Source organism: Pipistrellus hanaki (assembly GCF_964339955.1).
Source record: "Pipistrellus hanaki genome assembly, chromosome: X".
Taxonomy (NCBI): domain Eukaryota; kingdom Metazoa; phylum Chordata; class Mammalia; order Chiroptera; family Vespertilionidae; genus Pipistrellus; species Pipistrellus hanaki.
In genome coordinates this window covers 69281975-69305909 of record NC_140524.1, presented here as the reverse complement: position 1 = coordinate 69305909, position 23935 = coordinate 69281975, and the positions used below count along the sequence as shown (strand labels likewise).

The 23935-nt window shown below is 41.1% G+C and overlaps 1 protein-coding gene across 1 annotated transcript in view; it reads left to right on the top strand.

The window, feature by feature from the left end:
* Positions 1–19062: 19062 nt before the first annotated feature.
* The window catches only part of LOC311614836 (ubiquitin-ribosomal protein eS31 fusion protein-like), a gene marked incomplete at both ends in the record, with an annotated part of 55820 nt that continues 50947 nt past the window's right edge, over positions 19063–23935 (top strand). The window contains 1 exon segment of the mRNA XM_084869958.1: positions 19063–19204. Within this exon segment, the coding sequence (XP_084726084.1) occupies positions 19063–19204 (142 nt within the window).

The following is a 23935-nucleotide window of genomic DNA, read 5'->3' as shown; positions in this document are numbered from 1 at the left end:
AATCTTTCCAGCACCTTGCTTTAGTACTTCTGGCCTCCAGAACTGCTATAAAATACATTTCTCTTGCTATAAGCAACCCAGTTCGTGACAATTTGTTATAGCAGTTCTAGGAAACAAATACACTCTCTCTATGAAGACTTTAGTTTCTGTCTCACTAGCTTTCCCACCCACCACTGTAAGTCCTGCCATCATTATTGGGCACTTCATTGTCGATGTTGATGATTCAGCCATTATTTGTACCTCCTGGTTCCTAAAATCTTCATCTCTTCCACTTCACCTCAGCCAACTACCTACATTGTCACAAACTGGATCTGCTCCACTATAAATCACCAGTTTCAATTGAGCCCTCAACACTGCTTCACAATTCTACCAAGTATTAAATTGTTTCAGGACCTCTCACTTTCCAGGATGACTATTTCAAATCTTCTTCACTATTTGTTTAAGTCTCAAGCCCCTGCATCCACATTCACTCTTTTTCATAACAGAAAACTTCATTGTTTACTTCATTGGGAAGACTGAAGCATCAGGAAAGGTACTTCCCACATTACCTTATCCCTCTGTAGGACTTTCCTCTTGTAATAGAGCAGGACGTGTCCTTTCTTCTCATAGGCCCATTCCTTCCACTAGTGTTTGGTAGTTTATCTTTTCCTACCTGTTTACACTATCAACTATGTATTCAACCTCTTTCTCTCAACTGGGCCCTTCTCAGTAGTAAAAAAAAAAATTCAGTCTTTTCCATCTTAAAATGTCTCTCTCAACTCGACAACCCCCTGCAATTATCATTCATTCTTCAGCCCTTCCAAATAAATTATCAAAAGAGTTTTCTATATTCACTCCCAGCCATCTTCCATCATGCTTCTGTCTCTACCTTGAAAGTGTTTTCTCTCAGGCAGGTCATTAACAACCTTCATGCTATTAAATCCAAAATATATTTTCAATCATTAATTTATTTGACATCTCAGTGGCACTTGATATTATTGACCACTTCCTCTTCATTGAGACACTTTCTTCTTTTAGCCTCTTTACTTTGTTATTCTTCTTCTCTGAGAACTCCTTGGTTTTCTTTGGGGATCATTTTCTCTAACTAGCTTTTTTTTTTTAAATGAAATTATTATCTTTGTACATATACTATTGCCCCCCCCCACATACATTCCCTCCCTCCCCAGTGTTTTGTGTCCATTGGTTGTACTTATATGCATGTATACAAGTCCTTCGGTTGATCTCTTGTCTACCCCAGATCTCCCTACCCTCCCCGCTGTAATTTGACAGTCTGCTTGTTGCTTTACTGTCTCTATATCTATCTTTTGGTTCTTCAGTTTATAATGTTCTTTATCATCCCTAAATGAGTGAGGTCATAGGGTGTTTCTCTTTCATTGACAGGCTTATTTCACTCAGCATGATGTTCTCCAATTCCATCCAGGTTGCTGCAAATGATGAGAATTTCTTCTCTTTTATGGCAGCATAATATTCCATTGTGTAGATGAACCATTGTTTTTGGATCCAATCATCTGCTCATGGGCATCTAGGCTGTTTCCAAATCCTAGCTATTGTAAATTGTGCTGCTATGAACATAGGGGTGCATATATCCTTTCTGATTGGTGTTTCTAGCTTCTTGGGATATATTCCTAGGAGTGGGATTACTGGGTAAAATGGGAGTTCCATTTTCAGTTTTTTGAGGAAGCTCCATACTGTTCTCCACAGTGGCTGCACCAGTCTACATTCCCACCAGCAGTGCACGAGGGTCCCTTTTTCTCCATAACCACGCCAACACTTGTCGTTTGTTGATTTGTTGATGTCGGCCATTCTGACAGGTGTGAGATGGTACTGCATTGTTGTTTTGATTTGCATCTCTCAGATAATTAGTGACTTTGAGCATGTTTTCATGTGCCTCTTGGCTTCCTTCTGTCTTCTTTTGAGAAGATTTTATTTAGATCCATTGCCCATTTTTTAATTGGGTCATTTATCTTCCTTTTATTAAGTTGTATAAGCTGTCTGTAGATGTTGGAGATTAAACCTTTATCAGTGATAACATTTGCAAATATGTTCTCCCATACAGTGGACTTTCTTGTTGTTTTGTTGATGGTTCCTTTTGCTGTAAAAAAGCTTTTTATTTTTATGTAGTCCCATTTGTTTATTTCCTCTTTAACCAAGAAACAAAGAGAGAGAACACCAATAAACAAAATCAGAAACAAAAGAGGTGAAATAACAACAGACCCCTCTGAAATACAAAGGATTGTAACAAAATACTATGAACAACTCTATTCCAACAAACTGGACAACCTGGAGGAAATGGACATATTCCTAGAAAAAGACAACCTTCCAAAACTCAATGAGGAAGAATCTAAAAACCTCAATAGACCAGTGACTTGGGAAGAAATTGAAACAGTCATCAAAAAGATTCCAGCAAACAAAAGCCCAGGGCCAGATGGCCTCACATGAGAGTTTTACCAAACATTCAAGGAAGAACTAAAACCTGTCCTCCTCAGACTATTCCAAAATATTCAAGAGGAAGGCATACTTCCAAACTCCTTCTATGAAGCCAGCATCACCCTAATACCAAAACCAGATAAAGACAACTCAATGAAAGAGAATTACAGGCCAATATCCCTCATGAACTTAGATGCCAAAATACTCAACAAAATTCTAGCAAATCGGCCCCAGCAGAACATCACAAAGATTATACATCATGACCAAGTAGGATTTATTCCGGGAATGCAAGGATGGTACAATATCCGCAAATTAATAAATGTGATACATCTCATAAACAACTTGAAAGATAAAAATCATATAGTCATATCAATTGATGCAGAAAAAGCATTTGATAAAATCCAACACCCTTTCCTGATAAAAACTCTCAACAAGGTGGGAGTACAAGGATCATACCTCAACATAATAAAAGCTATATATGATAAACCCACAGCCAACATCATACTCAATGGGCAAAAACTAAAACCATTCCTTCTAAGAACAGAAACAAGACAGGGATGCCCACTCTCACCACTCCTGTTTGACATAGTACTGGAAGTAGTAGCCATTGCAATTAGACAAGAAGAGGAAATATTAGGTCTAGTAATAATTAATGTCGTTTTCTAATATTTTAAAAATCAAATTTATTTAAACAATACAACAAAATTTAATCAACCATATAGTTGCCGTTGTTTTCTACTACTTGTGCCCAACGCTCAGGAAGCATTTTAATCCCTCTGTTGTAAAATTCTTGTGATTTTGATGCAAAAAATTCGGTCAATGCATTTTTGAGGCATTCTTCATTATTAAATTTTTTTCCAAGAAGAAAGTTTTGCAAAGAACGAAACAAATGGTAATCGGAAGCGGCAATATCAGGAGAATATGCAGGTTGAGGGAGAACTTCCCATTCCAACTAGTGCAGTTTTTCAGCAGTGATTCTTGCAGTATGCGGTCGTGCGTTATCGTGGTGAAGAATTACGCCCTTCTGATTAATCAGCGCGGGTTCTTTTTCTCTTAAAGCTTGGGCTAACCTTTCCAATTGGGCACTATAAACTGCACTTGTAATGGTTTGGTTAGATGGTAAAAGTTCATAATGAAGAATTCCTTTAAAATTCCACCAAACACACAACATCACTTTTTTCGCATGCAAGTCAGGATTTGGCGTGGGCTGCGGAGCCTCATTTTTGTCCAACCATTGAGGCCGCCTTTTCAAATTAACATACAGCACCCATTGTTCATCTCCGGTAACAATTTGCTCTAAAAACGGCAAACGGTTTTGACGAGAGAGGAGCGAACTGCAAATTGTGACTCTTTGATTACGGTTGTTGTCGGTCAACTCATGAGGAACCCATTTTCCAAACTTTTGGACTTTGCCAAGTGCACGCAATTGATTGGAAATTGTTTTTTGTGAACAATTTAAAGTTGTCGCAAGCTCTTGTTGGGTAATTTGAGGATTTTGCACCAAAAGAGCTTGAAGAGCTTCTTGATCAAAATTGGACACACGGCCTCGACCACTCTTGTCATCTAACGAAAAATTTCCCTCGCGAAATTTCTCAAACCAATGCTGGCATTTTCTGGCGCTAACTGCATCTTGACCAAGAGCACTACAGATGTTTTTTTTTTGCAGCCTCACTTGCTTTTCTTCCTAATTGGAACTCGTAAAGCATGCAGTGCTGAATATGCTCTTCATCCGCCATCTTCTTAGCCCTAGTTTTGCAACAAAAACCAAATCAAACACAAACTTTTTCAAGCAAAACTTGTTAATTGCCCTTCACACGTTCTGTAGATACCACGTGTTTGAAGGTTATGTCAATACAAGTCAACGCCAAGCAAGATTTTAAACGAATGTTGAAAACGACATTAATTATTACTAGACCAGATAAAAGGCATCCAAATTGCAAAAGAAGTAAAGTTATCCGTATTTGCAGATGACATGATATTGTACATAAAAAACCCAAAAGACTCCATCAAAAAACTAATAGACTTAATAAATGAATTTGGCAATGTAGCAGGATACAAAATTAAAGCCAAGAAATCTATGGCATTTCTATACACTAATAGTGAACTTGCAGAAACAGAGACTAAAAAGGCAATCCCATTTACCATCACACTACAAAAATTAAGATACCTAGGAATAAACTTAACTAAGGAGATAAAAGACCTATACGCGGAAAACTGCACGACACTGAAAAAAGAGATAGAGGAAGATGTAAACAGGTGGAAGAACATACTATGTTCATGGATTGGTAGAATCAACATCATTAAAATGTCCATACTTCCCAAAGCAATTTATAGGTTCAATGCACTCCCCATTAAAATACCAATGGCATATTTCACCGACCTAGAAAGAACTCTCCAAAAGTTCATTTGGAACAATAAAAGACCCCGAATAGCCACAGCAATCCTGAGAAAGAAGAGTAAAGTAGGAGGGATCTCAATACCAGATTTCAAGCTGTATTGTAAAGCCAATGTTCTCAAAACAGCCTGGTACTGGCCCAAGAACAGATATATAGATCAATGGAATAGAATCAAGAACCCAGATATCAACCCAAATCACTATGCTCAATTAATATTTGATAAGGGAGACATGAACATACAATGGAGTCAAGACAGTCTCTTCACTAAATGGTGTTAGGAAAATTGGACAGATATTAATACATGCAAAAGAATGAAACTAGATCACCAACTTACACCAAACACAAAAATAAACTCAAAATGGACACAGGACTTAAACATCAGACGGGAAACCATAAAAATACTAGAGGCATCCACAGGCAGCAAAATCTCAGACATATGCCAAAAGAACTTCACTGATACTACCCCTAGGGCAATGGTATCTAACTAGCTTTTAAATGTTAGAGATCCTCAAAGCCGCATTATCTTCTCACTATATACTCTCTCATGAGGAAATCTCATCCATGCCCATGGTCTGGATCTCATATTTATATCTCTAATGAGATTACTGAAACATGACTCAAATGCAATACATCCAAGACCAAACCCATGGTCTCCTCCTCAAGATCTGGTTCTCTACCAGTTTCCCCCTTTTCAGTGACTAGTACCCCCAACTAGCCAGTTATGCAATTTAGAAACCCAGGGGTCATTCTCTCTCATACCAAATAATCACTAAAGTATGTAAGTTCAACTAGAGAAGTAAAGAAGAAAGTTCATTGAGACCGGTAGAAAGGGCAGAGGGGCAGAATGGGCTGGTCTGACACCCACATATGCTATTTTTATAATCCAGAGGGAGATCGCAGTGGGTCCCAGATGCACACCAGACCCTCAATACAGGGTTCCAGAGCTGTGAAGAGAAGTCCCCATAACTTTGGGCAGTAAAAAGCAGCTGAGATTATGGCTGAGTGATACTGAGGCTGCCAGAGATTCAGGTGTTCCTTTTAAAGGGCCGGTGCACGAACTTACTTGGACTCAATTCCTCTTTGCTCCAGCACTAGGTGGCTTTGGGAGATCCAGACAAATACATGAAAGAACTGGACTGTCTGGCATCAGGGCAGAAACTTGGGGGCAGCTTTCTCCTAGCAGGGTGCTCATAGGAGTCATTGTTCCTATTCTGGGACTTCTCTCATTGCAGGCCTGGCTGGAAGCCATATCTGAGGCTCCATCAGCCTGGCTAACACTATTCACTCAGCCCTGGTGATTCCCTGAGACCCCACCCCATCCAATTTTACACCCATCTAAGCTGTTTCCAGTGGCTTTTACATAGGAATGATCTGTCCTGGCCCAGCTTCAGACTTTGCTAAAGCATATCAAACAAACTGCAGCTGGCATTGGTGGGCCCAAAACTTATCAGTAAAGGGCCCAAGACCCAGCACCAGCACCAGCCTGCCTTGCTTCATAACTGGACCTGGTCTGGGCACTTCCTAGCCCAATACAAATAACAGCCACCTGTGGATCTCTCTGTAGCTCCTTCTGGGTGGCCCAATGCAGTGGCTGACTTTGCACCTCCCAGGAGGTCCTAGAGCCAGTGGACAGCTTTAGATCAACCATACCATATCACAACTCTACACATCCACGAGTGGCACACTCAAGGGACAGGCTTAGTGAAGTAAATCCCACTAAAGTAAGTTCTGCTGCATAGGGGTATCTCCTGAACAACAGCTCTTCCATTATAGATGCAGCTGGTCCTCACAGACAATTGCCTGGAGGTCAATTCTTCCCAGTGACACCCACAGCAATCAAGGTTCAACTACAACAAGACTGTGCACATAGCCCACAAAGGGGCACACCTAAAGTGCCCAGCTCAGGTGACTGGGCCCTATAGGACACCTACTACACACACCTATTACCCTATAGGACACCTACTACACCACTGAGTCATATAGGACACCTACTACACAAAGCCATTCTAAGAATTCCAGGAAACATTGCAGCTCTACATAATACATAGAAACAAACATAGGGAAGCAGCCAAAATGTGGAGACAAATAAACATATTACAAATAAGGAAATGGAAGCAAGGAAACTATGGGATACAAAGTTCAAAACAATGGTTACAAGGTTACTCAAGGATCTTAATGAGAGCTTCAAAGGGACTCAAACAAAGCTTCAAGGAACTTAGAAGGACTTTCAGGGATCTAAGTGAGAATGTCAAAGACATAAAAAAGACCAGTTAGAAATGAAGCATACACTAACCAAAATAAAGAATAATTTTCAGGGGTTCAACAATAGAGGAGAGGATTCTGATAATCAAATCAGCAATTTGGAATATGAGGAAGAAAAAAAATCCAATCCAAAGAGCAAAAAGAAAAAAAGACTCTAAATATCTATCCTAACATATAAAAAGCCATGGGCCATCATGACCAAAACAACTGGATGAACGACCGAACACAGGCTGCATGGGACGACCAAACTATTGAACAGTAGGCTGCATGGGGTAACCAGGCCAGCAGGGATGGGGGTGTGAGGAGCAACCAGGCTGGTAGGGGGCAGTTAAGGGTGACCAGACCGGTAGAGGGAGGCAGTTGGGGATGATCAGGCTGGTGGGGCTGGGGGGGGGCAATTAGGGGTAAACAGGCTGGCAAAGGGGTGCAGTTGGGGGCAACCAGGCTGGCAGGAGGGGCAGTTCAGGGTGATTAGGCTGGCAGAAGTTAAATGACTGCTTGTGGTTAAATAGCCACAAGAGAAATAGATGATTTCTAAAGTCGTTGCCATCCAAGGATTTGTGATTCTAGGGTTTGATACATATATAGAGAGAATGCCTAGAGCAAAAAGGATTCAGATACCCTCTGGGATGGGAAATGGAAAGACATGAAAGAAAGTAGTCTAGGATCGTAGGCCCACTGAGATCACCTTATTCATTTTCTTTCCTCCCCAAAGAAGTCATATGCTAGTTCATATTTTGGAGGGCCGTTATTTTTCCTACATTGAAGATGGGCATAGATTAGAGGCTCTTCAGCTTCCAAAGTTCCTCTCTGACAAATTGCATTATTTACTGTCAATCTTGCTTCCAATTTTTATCTTTCATGCTTAAATTTAAAGCTATTTCTTCATACTTCCCAAAGCAAGGATGAAAGTATCCTGCCCAGTTGTAGCAAAATATTTTTAAACAAAGGTTATTATTTTGGGATGAGTTTAAGTCCCCACATTTCACATTACAGAAAATTGCTGTAGAGTTCTGAGGGTCACCTGAGAAATGTATTTGTCAGAGGAAACCAGGGCTGAGGAGGGGGCCTCTTGGAAGTCTGGGACTGAGGTGTTTTTAGTATTGGCTGAGGAGGGAACTTAGTCCTCAAATACTTAATCACTGGAGGTTTGAGGTAAGTGGTGCCTCCCTTGTGAACACAGGCCAAGGGTAGACAGGAAAGGAGACCAGGCCCTGCCACTTTGGAGTTGGAAGACCACAACAGCCTCTTCTCCAATGGAGATTATCTTTTCAATGCAATGGATTCTCCTAACAAGAGAAGCAGTTTCTTTAGTCACCAGGTACTTTCTCATGGGTTAAGATGATACATACCAATAGAGACAGAGGTCGATTTTCCAGCTGGCAGATGTGGCCCTTCCAGCACTGCTCTTTAGATTCTCTCTGGAGCCAGCCCCCTTTGGAAAGGCCTTGGGCAAAAGGCTCCTGGCCTGTGACCTGGTGCAGGTTGTTTGTAAAGGCCAAAAAGCAGCTGGCCACCTCTCTGTGCTATACGGCACTGTCTAGTGAAGCTGGTGAAAGGTAGGCCCAGGGGATAAGGAAGGGTCTCCATCTCTAGAATTCAATACCAATTCATTGTCTGCCTCCTCCTCTGCTGATATAGAAGGGAACCAATTCGAGGTCTTAAAGCACAGAACTGATGAGCACTAGTCCGAATCACCATGGGTGATGGCCCATGCATGACCTGGGACGTTAACCCAAGGAACTTCTGTATTGCCTAGACTGGAGCTTCTCTCTCAGTCCCTCCCATAGCCTATTCCTGTACTGCTTCTGAGTGGGAGGCCCATGATCTGACAAGTGCTACACTTTGGCTCTGTGGCTGCCCTGTTCCCTGGAGGGTCTGTGGTTCCCCTCCTGAGGTTGGGGCATGGTACCAGGACTTATAAGTTGTCTCCTTCAGCTGGCCTTGTGGGCTCTAGTCTGTGGCTCCCACCCTGTTCTGGAAGCAGCACATTGGTAGTGGAAATATCACAGACCGACGTCAGGCAGGCCTGGGTTTGCATCCCATCCCAGCATTTCTGAGCACAAGAAGTTAGAGCCTATCAGTTTCCCTACTAGCAAAATAGTAAAAATAGCTCCTTCATAAGGTTATCTAAATGAAATGTCATGATGGTTTTAAAGTGCCTCATACATGGCCCTTAGTACATGAGTCCACCCAAAGTGTTCTTTGCACAGAAAGATATGCATTTCCTTTTTCTCTCTCATAGTTTCTTTCTATTCTGTTCTGATGTTTAAGACACACATACCCACAGATTATTAAGTCTGGTTCTATGGTAGGAGGAAATTCCCAGAGGGGAAAATTTCTGTGAAAAGTAGAGGCTTGTGCACTGAGTGCTCGTTTTCATTCCTCAGGGCAAACATCCTCAGAGATAACCCATACAGAAAAAGGGGCCTACATGACCTTGCTTCTCAAGTATGAGTGGGGAGGAACATGTTGGGATTGTTGGGAGAAGTGATCCCCATGCTCAGGATAAGGAATATACAGGGGAAAGCTTCACAGAGCTTCTAGTGGCCATTTCAGAAGGGAATCAGGAGACAGAGCTCGATCTCTTCAATCTCAGCCTCCTCTGGGGACTGTGGAAGAGGGTGCCTTTGCCATTTTATATTCATTTCACTGTAATAACTCACAAAACCTAGTATGTGAAATGTGTTGCTTTTATTACCTTTGTTCTGTTTTGCCTTGCCGGTGGTTGGTAGAACTCTTTACCTGAGGGTTGTCTTTAGATTTATCTTTAGTGGAGTGTCATGATGACTTTACCTCACTCTATAGCCAGCACAATGGAGAGCTGAACCCCACTCAGGGATGAGTGTCAAGGGCAGCTTTAAAGAGGAAAAAAAAAAAGGCTGAATTCCTAGGCCTTCAGGAAAGAAGCCAGTAGAATTCTTGGAGTTGGTCTGAATCTGACACATGGTCTGGAGGCTTAGGAGGAAAAGCATGTGAGACTTCCCCAGGGTAACCCTCAGGGAAGCTCAGCACCTTCATGGTTGCTCTACACTCATATCTAGGCCTGTTTATTCTATCATCTATGTGGTTGCCTGAGTAAATGCCCTCTTGGGCTCTGATATGTCAGTTAACAGGCCTTCTCTTTCTGTCCTACAGTCTGAGCTCTTCCAGTAAGAACCTGAACTTTTCCAGTAAGAACCTGGCTTTTGGGAGTGCTTCTGCCTTTTAGCTCATTTGTAGATGTGGCTGTCCAATGTCTTCTGAGTTTAGTCATTATTCCAGCTAACACCGATTACCGGACTCACACTCTTCCCTAAGAAATCACTGATGACTCACCCTTTTGTTGTGTGAATGGTGTGAAACTCTTCCTACAGTCCCTGAATTGCATTCTTGTAAAAGTTGTGTTCCCTCTACAAGCCTATTGCAAAAAACTGGAAAAAATGGTAACAAATGATCTAACTCTACAACTCAAAGAGTTAGAAAAAGAGCAACAAGAAAAGCCCAGTGTAAGCAGAAGGAAGGAAATAACAAAAATCAGAGCACAGATAAACAACATAGAGACCAAAGAAACAATACATAAGATCAACAAAACCAAGAGCTGGTTCTTTGAAAGAATAAACAAGATAGATGGACCTCTAGCCAGACTAACCAAGAAACAAAGAGAGAGGACTCAAATAAACAAAATCAGAAACGAAAGAGGTGAAATAACAACACACCCCGCAAAAATACAAAGGATTGTTACAAAATACTACGAACAACTCTATTCCAACAAACTGAACAACCTGGAGGAAATGGACATATTCCTAGAAAAATACAACCTTCCAAAACTCAATCAGGAAGAATCTAAAAATCTCAATAGAGCAGTGACTTGGGAAGAAATTGAAACAGTCATCAAAAAGATTCCAGCAAACAAAAGCCCAGGGCCAGATGGCCTCACAGGAGAGTTTTACCAAACATTCAAGGAAGAACTAAAACCTATCCTCCTCAGACTATTCCAAAAAATTCAAGAGGAAGGAACACTTCCAAACTCCTTCTATGAAGCCAGCATCACACTAATACCAAAACCAGATAAAGACAACTCAATGAAAGAGAATTACAGGCCAATATCCCTCATGAACATAGATGCCAAAATCCTCAACAAAATTCTAGCAAATCGGCTCCAGCAGAGCATCACAAAGATCATACACCATGATCAAGTAGGATTTATTCCAGGAATGCAAGGTTGGTACAATATCCGCAAATCAATAAACGTGATACATCACATAAACAAGTTGAAAGATAAAAATCATATAGTCATATCAATTGATGCAGAAAAAGCATTTAATAAAATCCAACACCCTTTCCTGATAAAAGCTCTTAATAAGGTGGGAGTACAAGGATCATACCCCAACATAATAAAAGCTATATATGATAAACCCACAGCCAACATCATACTCAATGGGCAAAAACTAAAACCATTCCTTCTAAGAACAGGAACAAGACAGGGATGCCCACTATCGCCACTCCTCTTTGACACAGTACTGGAAGTACTAGCCATTGCAATTAGACAAGAGGAGGAAATAAAAGGCATCCAAATTGGAAAAGAAGAAGTAAAGTTATCCTTATTTGCAGATGACATGATATTGTATATAAAAAAAACAAAAGACTCCATTAAAAAACTAATTGGCTTAATAAATGAATTTGGCAATGTAGCAGGATACAAAATTAATGCCAAGAAATCTATGGCATTTCTATACACAAACAGCAAATTTATAGAAACAGAGACTAAAAAAGCAATTCCATTTACCATCGCACCAAAAAAATTAAGATACCTAGGAATAAACTTAACTAAGGAAGTAAAGGACCTATACGCGGAAAACTACACGACACTGAAAAAAGAGATAGAGGAAGATGTAAACAGATTGAAGAACATACCATGTTCATGGATTGGTAGAATCAACATCATCAAAATGTCCATACTTCCTAAAGCAATCTATAGGTTCAATGCACTCCCCATTAAAATACCAACGGCATATTTCACTGACCTAGAAAGAACTCTCCAAAAGTTCATTTGGAACAATAAAAGACCCCGAATAGCCACAGCAATCCTGAGAAAGAAGAGTAAAGTAGGAGGGATCTCAATACCAGACTTCAAACTGTATTACAAAGCCACTGTTCTCAAAACAGCCTGGTACTGGCACAAAAACAGACATATAGATCAATGGAATCGAATTGAGAACCCAGATAACAACCCAAATCACTATGCTCAATTAATATTTGACAAAGGAGGCACAAATATACAATGGAGTCAAGACAGTCTCTTCAATAAATGGTGTTGGGAAAATTGGACAGATACATGCAAAAGAATGAAACTAGATCACCAACTTACACCAAACACAAAAATAAACTCAAAATGGACACAGGACTTAAACATCAGACGGGAAACCATAAAAATACTAGAAGCATCCACAGGCAACAAAATCTCAGACATATGCCAAAAGAACTTCTTCACTGATACTGCCCCTAGGGCAATGGAAGCTAAAGAGAAAATAAACAAATGGGACTACATCAAAATTAAAAGCTTTTTTTACAGCAAAAGAAACCATCAACAAAACAACAAGAAAGCCCACTGTGTGGGAGAACATATTTGCAAATGTTACCACTGATAAAGGTTTAATCTCCAACATCTACAAACAGCTTATACAACTAAATAAAAGGAAAATGAATGATCCAATTAAAAAATGGGCAATGGACCTAAATAGAATATTTTCAAAAGACAGAAGGAAGGCCAAAAGGCACATGAAAACATGCTCAAAGTCACTAATCATCTGAGAGATGCAAATCAAAACAACAATGCGGTACCATCTCACACCTGTCAGAATGGCCAACATCAACAAATCAACAAACAACAAGTGTTGGCGAGGTTGTGGAGAAAAAGGAACCCTCGTGCACTGCTGGTGGGAATGCAGACTGGTGCAACCACTGTGGAGAACAGTGTGGAGTTTCCTCAAAAAACTGAAAATGGAACTTCCATTTGACCCAGTAATCCCACTCCTAGGAATATATCCCAAGAAACTAGAAACACCAATCAGAAAGGATATATGCACCCCTATGTTCATAGCAGCACAGTCTACAATAGCTAGAATCTGGAAACAGCCTAGGTGCCCATCAGCAGATGATTGGATCAAAAAACTTTGGTACATCTACACAATGGAATACTATGCTGCCATAAAAAAGAAGGAATTCTCATCATTTGCAGCAACCTGGATAGAACTAGAGAACATCATGCTGAGTGAAATAAGCCTGTCAATGAAAGAGAAATACCACATGGCCTCACTCATTTATGGATATTAAAAAACATTATAAACTGACAAACCAAAAGATAGATATAGAGACAGTAAAGCAACAAGTAGACTGTAAAATTACAGCGGGGATAGTAGGGAGATCTGGGGGAGATAAGAGATCAACCAAAGGACTTGTATACATGCATATAAGTACAACCAATGGACACAAAACTCTGGGGAGGGAGGGTATGTATGGGGGGGGGCAATGTTAAAATATGTACACAGATAATAATTTAATAAAAAAATAGTAAAATAAATAAATAAAATAAAATAATACTAATTTACATTAAAAAATAATAATAAAAAAATAAAAGTTGTGTTCCCTAAATTTATGGACCATAGAAATCAGAAAGTGTCTCTTCCAGGCCAGAGAGGCCAGCATGAAAGTCGTTGCTAGAGTGATCTGGGAGAGAAGTTGAGACAGCTGTTCTGAGCAGGATTCTTCTAGGCTGGGTAAGCTCAGCCTAGAATATCAAAAGTGGGGAAAGAATGTTCTATGTGCAAGTCAGTTGGGGAGCGAGATTATTTCTATGCACAGTCTAAATTAAATTATATGCAAATGTTCTTCCCTTGCAATACTTTGGACTTCTCTATTGTGGCGTTTTGAGACTGCAATGCTGCTTACACTGTCCTGAGGCTTCCCTCTTCTCTGAATTCTCTAGTTACTCTTTGGACTGTCCTCACCCTTACATTGAGTCAGGTTTGATGGCCTGAAAGGTGGTGATTCAGCCTGGGATTGAGCTGAGCTGGGCTGTAACTCCTGCACAGATGCAAAGAACTCCTAACCCAGGAGTTCTGAGTCTAAGCAAAGTGTACTGCAAATTGGCCTCTGCTGCCCGCCTCCATGGTAATTGAGGTTACTTTTCTTCACCTGAGGTGACTTCCCCAAAAAGGCTGTCAGACCTCCAAACTAATAGCCACTTTCTCCAGCTACTTATAGCCAGCCTTGCCTTCTCTGCAATGTTGTCAGAAACATGGCCCTCTCTTGGGATAGTGGCAGGATACAACTCGACCAAGTCCTGAGACTGGCGAGGTTCATGCCATGACTGGGAGATTCTGCTACTCACTTTGGCCTATATCCATTGTCCTTACCTCAGATCTCTTCTAGGGGTATGAGAAATGAATGGAGAAAGAGGGCATTCAAGACACTTGGAATGGGATGATTTCTCTCAGAGTGTGCTCAGCCTTGAAATTACCAGCCTGAAGCCTCTTAGGATCCCCCAAGCATCCATCTCAAAAGGTCTAAGAGCATGATCCTTCTCATGAATGCCTCAAAGTTAGCTCAGGAGTGATGACTGAGATTCTACTGCTCTTTGCCAGGTAGTTCTGGCAGGTCAAATCCCAGAGTCTAGTCAGTCCACCTCCCACCTTCTGGACTCTGTATACCTTTGGGCATCAAGACATGGATAGAAGAGGAAGCAGATTCTTAATCTGATTCAAAAGATGTAGGCTCCAGCCCTAACCAGTTTGGCTCAGGGGATAGAGCATCGACCTGTGGACTGAGGGTCTCAGATTCGATTCTGATCAAGGGCATGTACCTTGGTTGTGGGCACATTCCAGTAGGGATTGTTCAGGAGGCAGCTGATCGATGTTTCTAGCTCTCTCTCCTTCTCCCTTCCTCTCTGTAAAAAATAATATATATATATATATATATATATATATATATATATATATATATATATACATTTTTTTTTTAAAGATGTAGGCTCCCCCACAGATCTCAAGGAAATGTCCCATTGTTCTCATAGAGAGTACCTAAAGAGCTATAAAATGGATTGAAGGCCAAATATGACCACCCATGCAGAGGTAAGAAGACAATTTTGGAGGGTCTATGCCTCTCTGAGTGTCAAGGGCAGCTTTAGAGAGGAAAAAATTGCTTAAAGGCCAAATATGACCACCCATGCAGAGGTAAGAAGAGAGTTTTGGAGGGTTTATGCCTCTCTGAGTATGAGCTGGCAGAATGAAGATACCACCAGTAGCCCACCTCCCAGCTTGAGAATTGGGTGGGAAGAGGGCTCCTCATAATAGATCTAGCAACCTTTGTCTTGGTCTTCAAGTGTACCATCAAGCATGCTGGAAAACTGCTGCTCATCCCCAGTTATGGCTCTTTTCTTTGGCTATCCCTTGTACAACACTTCCCTGTATCTGAGACCCCTATCCCATCTCAAAAACAGAGCTGGACCTATTTAGGGGCAATATTAGAAATGTGGAGTCATAATAATAAAGCCATCTAGGTACTTTACATGTATTATTTCATCAATTTTTATAAAATATATGTGAAAGAGGGATCATTATTATTTTTTACAGATGAATAAACCAAGGCTCTGACAGGTGAGATGATTGCTAAAGAGTTCTACAGCTAGCTAGGTCTTGGAGGAATCTCTTCCACATCTATGTTGCTTTAAAGTCGGGACTCTTACAGACTATTACTCTGCCACATTTTGTTATTTTAGATCCCTTCCTCTTTCTGGTCCTTTGTATCCTATCAAATACCAAATTTATAGATTCTACCTTACAAATGGATCCTATATCTTATCCTTCCCCTTTCCATTTCTCTCCCTCTTTCTTTTCCTTTCTTCTATCTCCTATATACTCTTTTAATTCAAATAAAATGTATATATAGTGAAATGCACATATCTTAAATGTACAACTCAATAAGTTTTCATGAATGAGTATACTGTATGTCTATCATTCTAAATCAAGATATAAAACATTTCCATCACACTTGATAGTTCTCTCATTTCCATTTTCTGTTAATCCTTGTCCTCCATAGACAGCTATGTCTATATTTTCTTTTTTAATTTATTGATTAAGGTATTACATATGTGTTCTCATCCCTCCACTAACTCCCAACCCTCCCCCCAAACTCATGCCCTCACCCCCCTGGTGTTCGTGTCCATTGGTAAGGCTTATATGAATGTATACAAGTCCTTTGGTTGATCTCCCCCCACTTACCCGCACCATCCCTACCTTCTCTCTGAAGTTTGACAATCTGATCAATGCTTCTCTGTCTCTGGATCTATTTTTGTTCATCAGTTTATGTTGTTCATTATATTCCACAAATGACTGAGATCATGTAATATTTATCTTTCTCTGTCTGGCTTATTTCACTTAGCATAATGCTCTCCAGCCCCATTCATGTTGTTGCAAATGGTAAGAACTCCTTTTTTACTGCAGTGTAGTATTCCATTGTGTAGATGTACCATAGTTTTCTAATCCACTCATCTGCTGATGAGAACTTAGGCTGTTTCCAAATCTTAGCTATGGTTAATTGTGCTGCTATGAACATAGGAGTACATATATCCGTTCTGATTGGTGTTTCTAGCTTCTTGGGGTATATTCCTAAAAGTGGGATCACAGGGTCAAATGGGAGTTTCATTTTTAGTTTTTTGAGGAAACTTCATACTATTCTCCACATAGTTGGCTTCACCAACTATGACCATATTATCTGCTACCAAAGATTAGTTTTCCTGTTCTGAAATATTATATAAATGAAATAACAGTATACTCTTAGGTTTTACTTATTTGGCTCATAAAGTGTTTTTTTATGTTCTATATACTGTTGAGTATATCAGAAATGTTATTCCTTTTTTTTAAGTAACAGCTCTATCCTATCTAATAAAAAAGTAATGTGCAAATTGACTGTCACTCCAACACACAAGACGGCTGCCCCCCTGTGGTCAAAGTTGGTTGCTCCCATGTGGACACAAGATGACTGCCACAAGATGGCCAGCAGGGGAGGGCAGTTGGGAGGAATCAGACCTACAAGGGAGGGCAATTGTGGGCGATCAGTGGGGAAGGGGAGTTGGGAGGGACAAGACCTGCAAGGGAGGACAGTTGGGGGCAATCAAGCCTGTAGGGGAGGGCAGTTAGGGGTGGCCAGGCTGGCAGAGGAGGGAAGTTGGGGGCGACCAGGCCTGCAGGGAAGGGCATTTGGGGGGGGGGGGGGGCGCGGATGTCCCAGGCCTGCAGGGGAGAGCAGTTGGAGGGGACCTGACTTTCAGGGGAGGGAAGTTAGGGGTGACCAGGCCTGCAGGGGAGGACAGTTAGGGGCAATCTGGCTGGCAGAGGTGCAGTTAGGCATCAATCAGGCTGGCAGGGGAATGATTAGGGGTTCATCAGGCTGGGAGGGAGAAGTGGTTAGGAGCAATCAGGAAGGCAGGCAGGCGAGCAGTTGGGTACCAGCAGTTCTGGATTGTGAGAGGAATGTCCTACTGCCCTCTAGGGGTTCCAGATTGGAGAGGGTGCAGGTTGGGCTGAGAGACACTCCCCTCCCCATGCACGAATTTTCATGCACCGGTCCTCTAGTTAATATATAATTTGTATAATATACAATTTACCCATATAAATGTATAATTCACTGGTTTTTAGTATACACACATAGTCATGTGAATATCATTAGCCCCCAAAGAAACCCTGCAACCTCCAAGTCCTCACTATCCCTGTACCCAGCCCTGAACAACCATTAATCTATTTTATGTCTCTCTATATCCTATCTAATAAAAGGGAAGATGCTAATTGACCCTCATGCTGTCACAAAGACGGCAGCACCCATAGCCAATAAGGAGGGAATATGCTAATTGACTGCCATGCCCTCAAAGATGGCAGTGTTCACAGCCAATAAGGAGGGAATATACTAATTGACTGCCACACCCTCAAAGATGGTGGTGCCCACAGCCACAAGATGGCAATGCCCAGTCCCCTCAAATCTGTCAGGGCGCCTGCCCCTGGACTCTCCCAGTTCCCTCAGCCCCCCAGTTGCTGAGGTGCAGGAAAGCCTCAGATGGCAGCTTCCCAGCCTCCCAGAGCTGCCCAAGATTCAGGTAACCAGAGCCAGCTGAGGTTTGCATTGCCAGCAGTAGAGCAGAAGAGGTGTGATGGGTGCATCACCTTCCCCTGATCACCAGGTTGTCTCCTGCCCCTGAGGGCTTCCGGACTGTGAGAGGGGGCAGGCTGGGCTGAGGGACCTCACCTTCAGTGCATGAATTTTCATGCACCGGGTCTCTAGTATAGACATAAATGATATAATAAAATACATGCTTTTATTGTGACTTTCTTTTACTTAACATATGTTTTCAATGCTCATTCATATAGTGGCATGCATCAGTATTTTATTTCTTTTTTATGGACAAGATATTCATTGTATGATTATAAACGTTTTATTTATCCTTTCATCAATTGATATTGGAGTTTTCCCCATCTTTTGACTAATATGAATAATGCTGCTATGAATATTCATGTACAAATCTTATTGTGGACATATGTTTTAATTTTTCTTGGGTATATAGCTAGGAGTGGAATTTCTGTTTTATATGCTAATTCTATGTTTTCATTTAGAGTAACTAACAAATTGGTAATGTCTCAATTTTTCCTCTTCTTGTATTTTTGTTAATCCTCACCCAAGGATATTTTTTCCATTAATTCTTTTTTCAAGAGAGAGAGTAGAAGGGAAGGGGAGAAACACACACAGAGAGAAGCATTGATGTGAAAGAGATACGTGGATTGATTGCCTCCTGCACATGCCACAACCTGAGCCAGGGATCAATAGAGCCTGCAACCAAGGTATGTGTTATTGACTGGAATTGAACCTACAACCCTTCAATCTGAGAGCCAATGCTCTAACCACTAAACCAAACCAGCTAGGGCTTTTCTTCATTTATGCCATCACCATAATGGCGACCTATGACCTCCATGATGTCTCACCCCAGGCACTCCTCCTGGGGATCAGTCACAGAAAGAAACAGTGGTTCTACTACAACAGCTCTTGCTTTACAGATAATATGCTCCTGGACCCAACTTCAAGGTCAATGAGAGGTGAGTTTTGAGAGTCAAAGCAGTGGCAGGTCTGTGTGGTTCCATTTCTTTGAAACACCACTGCCAGCCTGACAGTGGAGAGCCCCACAACAAAAACCCCTTGTCTTCCATGCATGTTAAATCAGACACTATTTGCTTCCTTGCTGGCTGTTCACCCACCTGGACTGCCACCCTATAGCTCTTTGTTCCTCCCAGCCAAAGGAAGTGCCTACTACCATAGGCTTCCTCCCCTCTCCAGTCCAACCTGCAAGCTCCCTGCTGTAGGACAGCATCTGTGGACCATGTGCATTTTCCTCTTTTCTCATCTCCCTGTTTATTCTGATTTCCCACCTTTAGATGTTTCAATGTATGGGTCTCTCAGGAATGCATCTGTGTTAAGCAGGAATTTCTTGTTGAATTATAATTGGTTATCTTGTTGAATGTCATGGAGAGAAGCCAAGGGGCTCTTCCTCTGATGTCACTTATAAACTTGGTTTCTGAGTTGCTGTCAGATAAGGAGCAATTATTAACTGCATGCACTTTAAACGACTATGGGACATACATTGTAAAATTTTCACTCTGAATCACTGGAGAGCTGGAATGGAGAGAGGGCATCTATTATACTTCACTTGGCTATAGCATCATAGTCTGCCCCCCACCCCGCCCGCTATGTCTATTAATGGATAAATGTTTTTAACTCTGTTTTAGAGTCCCGCTTTCCTTGCTCCCCAGCTAAAGAAGCTGTCACATCAACTATTTATTTTATTTTTATAACTATATTTATTTGCATTTTTTGTTTTTGTTTGTTTTTCTTCTTCTTAAATAAGACCCTATAACATTTCTTTTTTTTTAAATATATTTTATTGATTTTTCACGGAGAGGAAGAGAAAGGGATAGAGAGTTAGAAACATCGATGAGAGAGAATCATCGATCAGCTGCCTCTTGCACACCCCCTACTGGGGATGCTCCCGCAACCAAGGTACATGCCCTTGACTGGAATCGAACCTGGGACCTTTCAGTCCCCAGGCCGACGCTCTATCCACTTGAGCCAAACCGGTCCCGGCAAGACCCTACAACATTTCTTATAATACTAGTTTCTTGGTAGTGAACTCCTTTAGCTTTTACTTGTCTGGGATTTTAAATGATAGTCTTATTGGGTCAAGTAGTGTTGGTTGTAGGTCCTTGCTTTTCAACACATCTAATATTTCATTCCAATCCCTTCTGGCCTTAAATGTTTCTGTTAATCAATCAGCTATCAGGGGTCCTCAAACTTTTTAAAGTGGGGGCCAGATCACGGTCCCTCAGAGAGCTGGAGGGCCGGACTATATGAACTACTAATCCCTACTGTAACACCTTGGCTGCGCTCACTGCCCAAAAAACCTGGCAGGCAGGATCAGACTCCCCTGGGGGCTGCATGTGGCCCGCGGGCCGTAGTTTGAAGACCCCTGCAGCTATGGTCTTATGAGAGCTCTCTTGTAAGTAATTATCTCTCTTGCTGCTTTTAAGATTCTTTCTTTGTCTTTAACCTTTGCCATTTTAATTATAATGTGTTTTAGTGTGGGCCTGTTTGGATTCATCTTGTTTGGGATTCTCTCTACTTCCTGGACTTGTGTGTCATTTTTCTTCACCAGGTTAGGGAAGTTGCCAACCATTGTTTGTTTAAATAGATTCTCAATCTCTTTCCAGCTCTCTCTCCTGATAGCCCTATGATGCAGATGTTATTATGCTTCATGTTGTCCCAGAGGTCCCTTTAAAAGTTCTCAGTTTTTAATCCTTTTTTCTTTTTGCTGGTTGATTGGGTGTTATTTGCTGCCTTGTCTTCCAAATCACTGATTCATTTCTCTGCTTCATCCAATCTATTGTTGATTCCTTTTAGTGTATTCATTTATATATTGTATTCTTCATTTCTGACTGGTTCTCTTTAAAGGTTTCTATATTCTTTTTAATGCTTACTATCTCTTTGTTTAAGTTCTCACTGAGATCTTCCATTCCTCCCCCAATTTCCTTAAGCATCCTTATAACCATTGCTTTGAACTCTGGATCTGGTAGACTGCTTGGCTCCATTTCATTTAGTTATTTTTTTCTTGGGATTTATCATACCCTTTCATTTGGGTTATGTTTCTTTGTCTTCTCATTTTGGCTGTTTCTCTGTATTTGTTTTTGTATATTAATTAGATATGCTGTTTACCAGTCTTGGTATGGGGCTTAGTAGCACAGATTCCCTTATTACCTGAGTAAGGTGCTCCAGAAATGTCCTTGGTATGGTTTATATCAGGGGTCCTCAAACTTTTTAAAGTGGGGGCCAGATCACGGTCCCTCAGAGAGCTGGAGGGCCGGACTATATGAACTACTAATTCCTACTGTAACACCTCGGCTGCGCTCACTGCCCAAAAAACCTGGCGGGCCGGATCAGACTCCTCTGCAGGCCGCATGTGGCCTGCGGGCCGTAGTTTGAAGACCCCTGGTTTATATGAACCCCCCTGTTGTAGTTGAGTCTTGATTGGTGTTGGCCCCTTTGTGCATGGGGTTGACCTTTGTACATGTAAATGACATATAGTTTAATTTTTATATCTACTATGATCTCTATCTTTTGTTTTGTTATCTTTATTTTATTTTTGTCCATCACCATTTATTTTACTTATCTCCCCTACACCCTCTTCCTCTTCCACCTGACTGTGAGTATCAACCCTGACCATAACGTACAAGCTGCTATGCAGGTGCTAAACACATGAAGTGAATTAACCCCAGCAGGTTTTCGTGCCTGCTGAGATCTCCCTTCGGATGTGTCACTTGGGAAACTACAATACTTGGATACAGCTATCATGTAGTCTGAAACCTGCTACCTGGTGTGTCTGTTCTAGTGCCTTTTGGGAGTGACTTTGGTGCAAGTCAATATCAGACCCTGCCTGTGACTGGCCCTATCCTACTTGATTGGAACTACAAAGTGATACATAGTTTGTGTCTGTCTCTGCTGAGTCTTGGTGTACATGGCAGGATCAAGGTACACACCAAGGCCAGATTCCACCAGCACCAGTACCAGGGGAAAGTCATCAAAAGGACCAAGGCACACTCAGATTAACCTCCCTCTTCCTGCTACCTATTAGGCTCAGTCACTGAATTGTGTAAGGTAGGTTCTCAGTGAGTCACCAGGTAGGAGTGAGTGGTGTTCCCCAGATTGATTATATTCAGACTGTCCCAGTGCTGTATCTGAGGCCACTCAGCAAAAGTATCAGCGTACACTAAGGTCAGCTGCCACCTGCAGGGTACTCTCAGATCTTTTTGGTGGACAGGATCTTGGGAGTCATCAAACAAAGATGAGGTCAGCAGAATTTATTATGCTCAAACAGACCAAGATTTGTCTTTGTGAGGGAAGGCTCTGCCCAGGAATGATGGTACCGGCTGGGCATGCAAGGGGAAAATGTCCCCCACCCTAGAGCCACACAACTCGATTTTGACTGGGCTTCCTTGAGAGCCCTAGGTTAGCAAGGGATTACTACTGGGAATCAGAAGGGTGGGGCTGATGGATCACCCATGGGAGGACTGTGTTAGTCAGGCTCACGGTAAGGGGAAGGAATGGTTCCCAAACACAGAGTCACACAACTGAATTTCTGACACCCCAAATCTGTCCAGACCTCTACAACAAGTGCCTAGGCCGGTGACTCCTTTGTACAGTATGAGTTCAGCAGGGTGGGGCCAAAAGGAGTTGGAAGGGTGGGGCTATTGCAAAGATAGTACAGACATTCCCATATCTCTCTTGCTCAGATTGTTTCCCCTATTGTCTTACACCGTGGTGCTGCATTGTCAAAACAAAAAATAAAAATACATTAAAACCTAGAACTTATTTAAATTTAACCAGCTTTTCTTTCTTGTTTTTCTTTGCCTTACTATTTATTTATTTAGTTTAATTTGGAAATTATAGTTGATATACAACATTATATTAGTTTCAGATGTACAGCCCTAGGATGAGGCATTTATATAACTTACAAAGTGATCATTCAATAAATCTAATACCCATCAGAATACAAAACAGTCAAAGGTTATTGTAAATCTATTTATTTTCCATTTTCATGTGCTATATGGCCAGGTAACATTTTAGGCAAATTGATTGACTCAATATAAACTTACAATGCACACTGACTGTATATTAAAATTTTGTGTATGATAAAAAGAAAAACAACAATGTTTTATTGTGTGAATGGTAGAGGGCTGAGAAAGGGGATGGTCATGGTAATGTTAGTAATAAGTAGTATTTACTATTCCAAGTCACTGTTTTGAATATTTATATTAATCCATCTAATGTTGAACAATCCTCTGAAGTACATGCTATTATTATCATTGTCATTTTATATATGGGAAAACTGCAGTATAGAGATATAAAGTTATACATCCAATGTCACACAGTTGGAAGTGATGAAGCTTGAACTTGATTCCAGGCAGTCTGATCACAGAGACCTTTCTCTTAACCACTATACTGGTGCTTTTGATTGCTAATAGTTCTTACGTGAGATAATTGTTCTCAGCTAGAGAAAAATGCGCATGGTAGAAAGTAACAGTAGCTTTGATCCTGTGATACCAAGCAGCCTCCAACTCTTGGAGGTCTCAGCTTCCTGTGTGTGTGTTTGTTAATACATATATACATATTTATGCAAACTCACTTATTTATTCTTGCTTCAATAGCTTCATATAGTATTAATAAATATTTTAAAATATAATGGTGAAAAATACTCAATTGCCAATAGCAATAGCAAGCAT